General features: G+C 35.0%; 1 protein-coding gene across 1 annotated transcript; it reads left to right on the forward strand.

Moving 5' to 3' along the window:
- Positions 2,320 to 2,658, forward strand: LOC104743396. The gene has a single exon (XM_010464484.1). It carries the CDS (start codon positions 2,320 to 2,322, stop codon positions 2,656 to 2,658), a length of 339 nt encoding a protein of 112 aa, XP_010462786.1.

The raw sequence follows: 4,688 nt of genomic DNA on the forward strand, positions 1-4,688 counted from the left end.
ATAATCTTTTAATTATGCTAAATCAAAATATTAATTTAAAAACAATGCAGAAACAGAATTAAAAAGTGTTGTAAATTCATGAATTAAAAACGCTAGGCCTAGGGAAATTCTCAGAAATTTATGAAATATTAAATCAATCAATAAATTAGGATTCACGCAATTAAGATCAGATCTAGAACTCTAAACTCTTTTGTAAAATAAATCAGTTTTTAGTGCAAATATTATCTAAATTTAAAACCAGAAAATCTAAATCTCTTTGCAAAATTCTAGGTAATTAATCAGCTTTAAAAACAAGTTTAGATTGTTCACAAAATTATTAAATCAAATCTCTTTGCAGGAAATAATTTTGCTCATCAAAAGGTTTTATCAGGAAAATCAATTATATTCTCATATCAATTTATTTTCCTAGGTATTAATTCTAGGTGATCAATCAAAAATTAATATGAAGAACAACCTAAGATGAAGATCTAGAAAGATTAAGAATCCTAAAAATAACATATCTAATAAATCATAAAAAACCCTATGAAAAACCATGAACCTAACAAGAGATCTACTCAGACATAATTGCAAGAACATAAATCATGAATAAAATAGATAGCATTAAGAGATTAAAAGAAGTAGAAAAAGAGTTCTGAATCTTCTCTGGAAGGAGTCTTGATTCTTCTCTCCAAAAACTCTCTAAATCTCTCAGGGATTTCTCTCTCAAAAGGTTACAGGAAAAATAAAGCTTAGGTCTAAACAATGACCATAAAAATCCTATATATATTCCTAAAAACGTCCAGGGACTAATGATGCCAATATGAAAAACTTTGGGGCAACTTTGTAAATTTTCAAAACTTGTGAGAAAACTTCTGATTCTTCTGTTGGATGATGCATCGATCGACACCATCACTTGCATCGATCGTTGCAAGTCTCTGAACTTGTCTCCCAACTTCACAGCTTAGCCTCAATGCTTGATTAAGCTCCAAATCTTCCTATTTAGCTCCATTAAGCTCTCATCCATGCTAATTCCTATAAGGACTCAAAAGACTCTAAAAATACCAAAAAGACTCTATAAATAACACTTATATCATGGCTAAAAACACCTAAAAAACATGATATATCAAATTGATTGAAATTAAAATGTAAAATATCACTTAAAATAAAACAATTTTTGGGGCTAAAACATCAATTATTATCATCACTTCACTGACTAGGATGATAAATTAAATTTCAAAAAAAAATAATACTATTGAAAACATCAATTATTATTATTATTTTTTATGTTTGGATTAATTAGAAAGTGAATTGTTCTTTTTGCACTCCGACTAAAATGCCAATTTTGGCATTTGGTTTCTGGTCAACAACAAGTCAATTTAGCAATCAGCTGGGAATTTAATTGAAACCCTTAAAACCCTAATTGAACAGGTTTTATTTTTTCCGATAATCGGACAACGATGGAAGGTTTAGAGAAGTTTTACAACAAGATGGTGAAAGATGCAAAATCGGCAGCTTCTTCTTCTTCGTCTTCTCTATCTGATAATGCGGAAACTCCAATGCAAGACAAACGAGGCTCTGACAACAACTTGACTACTACATACGACTCAGGATGTAGATGATAGCCCTGTTCGGGAGGCAGTCGCTGCGACAGCAATCCGCGATCAAAAATTTACTTTCAGATCTCTTTCATCTTTTGTTCATCTCTTTTCCATCCCTCAAAATCTCTGTAACAGCGATTATAATATTAGAAATTTGGAGTCACTCAGCAACACAACCAAACTGTTTAATTTGGAGTAGCGACTATCACTGTTACTGCTTTTTTTATTTTTCAAATCTGTTAACCCAAATCAAATTACTACTCCCAGAAATTTACAGATCTATGCTATTATATTTTTTTCCGCCAATAACGACACAACCCAACTTAAAAAATAAAAAATCAAAACTATATCGTTTAAAACCAGTAGCTACTAAGAGTCGTAGCGACAGCCTCCCGCAGTAAGGTAGGAGGAGGGTCAGCTGACCCCATTAAAAAAAATCTGGTATATTTTTACTTATAAATAACAAAATGACTCTCTCAATTTTTGTATTTTGACCCCATTATATTTAAAACTTTCATCTTAACCCCAACAAATTTTACATTTTGACCCTATTAAAATAAAATTTATATTTTGATCTTTCAAAAAATTTGTATTTTTACCCCAAAAAATAAAATTTTATTTTGACCTTATAAATTTTACATTTTTATCTTATTAGAAGAAAAAAAAAATTCTAACACCTCTCAACTTTTGGTCTCGCTGCTAGCCTCCCGAACAGGGCTGATAATTACGTATCGTGATCAAAATGGATTACAACGAGCATGCAGATGATAATTACAATCAGGAAGCGTATCCGACGCTTTCAGGATTCAGTTTCACGGGAATCCACGGACAAGGAGTGCGAGTGCCGGTCCAGATCCATGGGAGCGAGCAGATTCCGGTGAGGAATGTGACGTTTCGGGATATGTCCGTTGGGTTAACGTACAAGAAGAAGCATATATTTCAATGTTCGTTCGTGAAAGGACGAGTCTATGGTTCTATATCCCCACGACCTTGCGAGAATTTTGATTTGTACGACGAGGAAGGTCGTCTTGTTAAGCCTGCTACTGAGTCTAATGTGACGGACATTGACTACGACATTTGAATGTTTTTTTCAGTTCACTGTCATCTGAGGATCATTTGTGTGTACATAATCGTAAATTTTGGGACACAAAATGAATGTTTTTTTTTTTTTGGGGACAGTTTCTCATTCTGATAAATAATTTGTAGTTTTAGTTAAAAATCATATAGAAATATCTAAAGTGAATGAGTAATATATATTTGTAAATGGTTTTCTATCCCATTATTCTTTTCTTTGACTGAACAACATTGCATTATGGGGATATCTTATGAATAACAAATCAATGAAATATATGTCCTAGTTTGATACGTTTTTTTTTTTTTTGGTCTTAAATTAAGACCAGACTTGAATAAGAGAGCCCTAGACTTGACCAGACTTGAATAAGAGAGTCCCTAGACTCATAAACAATTTCTGAAGAGAATCTTTGATCACTTCTGAGCTTTGAAAAAACCTGAATCTTCACTTCAACATATGCCATTAAACATAATTCAAACCTGTGCCATTAAACATAATCCAAATCGACCATTAAACACAAACGTAATCTCCTCATCAAACAACTTAACACTTCAACATATTAAGAGAATTCACATTCGAGCACTCAAAGAAGTACCATTCATAATCAGATTTGTCACTCTCAGAGTCCAAAAACTTTTCAACAGCACTCCTTCTTGGCAAGAGGTCTAAACTCTTTGTGCTACTCTTTTCAACGCTCTTTGCTCCTGTACAAATTAAACAGCAAAATTAACACAAAATAAAAATCACTAAACAACTCTTAATTACTAAAAACTGAATACAAAATCACAAAGATATGGTAACACTAACTAAGTATAAGAAGAGGTTCAAAATTAAGCACTAGTACTACTCGCAGTCGCGGAAACAACAACACCAGAGCCAATTTTGATAGCCCTTTTCTTCAAACCAAGCTTAACCCTTGAAGGGTTTGAATTGTTACTCCTTAATCTCTCAAACCCATGAAACTAAGAGACGAAAAATTCGAGCTTGTTTGGTGATTTTAACAAAGTATCCATCGAATTCCCCCAAAATCGAAATTAAGAAAAACCAAACTTACCATGTTACCCATAAGCAGTGAGGAACGAAAGAGACAATTATCTTCGTGATTCGAGCTTTAGGCCTTTAGCTTTAGCCCCGAGCGTGATCGGAGATAGAGACGGTGATTGGAGATAGAGACGGCGAGGTCATCGTTTTTGACAAAGTCAGCTCAAACCATCGACATCGCGTTTTTCAGAAACAACAAAAACTCAGAAAAAAAAAATTTAACGGGCTACCCATTAATTTTTTATCAGACCCGTGAAGCCCGTGAGTTTAAATGGACTTACCCGTTTAAAACCCGTTTATTTGATAGTGTTAATAAACAGGTAAGGACCTAAATTTTTATAATTGTACCCGTTTAGGCCTGCGGGCTCTGAGCCCGTTTTAACATCACTAGTCTTAATGTGAAGATTTCATTCATACTTTAGTTTACATAGGTACCGCTATACAAAACCCATTATCATCAGGAACAAAGACAGTAAGAAAATTACAACCAATAAGAGAAAAAAGAGAAGTAAATAAGGAGAAGAGAAGCTTGCTGACTGGGGTCCGGAAGGGAGAGTAACCGATCCCTGATGGTACGATCGATGGTGAGGTGCAGAGTAGCTGGGATAGAGGTAACGACACTGAACACCCTTCTATTCCGTTCTTTCCAGAGGTGGTAGACTACGGACTGGAGAAGAAGCTTTAGGATCGTTGCCACTTTGGATTGATGGGGAGAGTTCTGATTGATGATCCACGTTGACACAGCAGGGAGGTTGGTTGGCGGGTTTGGAAGGATTATCTCAGCCATGTATCCCCAAACATCAACCGAGTAACTGCGTTCGAAGAAGAGGTGGTGATGGCTCTCGATGCCCGTTGAGCACAGAACACAGGAGGCAGGAATATTCATGCCCCATCTCCTTAGTCTGTCTCTTGTTGGCAGGCGAGAGAGCATAGACAACCAAGTACAGAAAGAAAATCTTGGCACATGTTCTTTGAACCATACTACCGAGGCCCAGGGT

Source organism: Camelina sativa, chromosome 14, assembly GCF_000633955.1.
Source record: "Camelina sativa cultivar DH55 chromosome 14, Cs, whole genome shotgun sequence".
NCBI classification, from domain to species: Eukaryota; Viridiplantae; Streptophyta; class Magnoliopsida; order Brassicales; family Brassicaceae; genus Camelina; species Camelina sativa.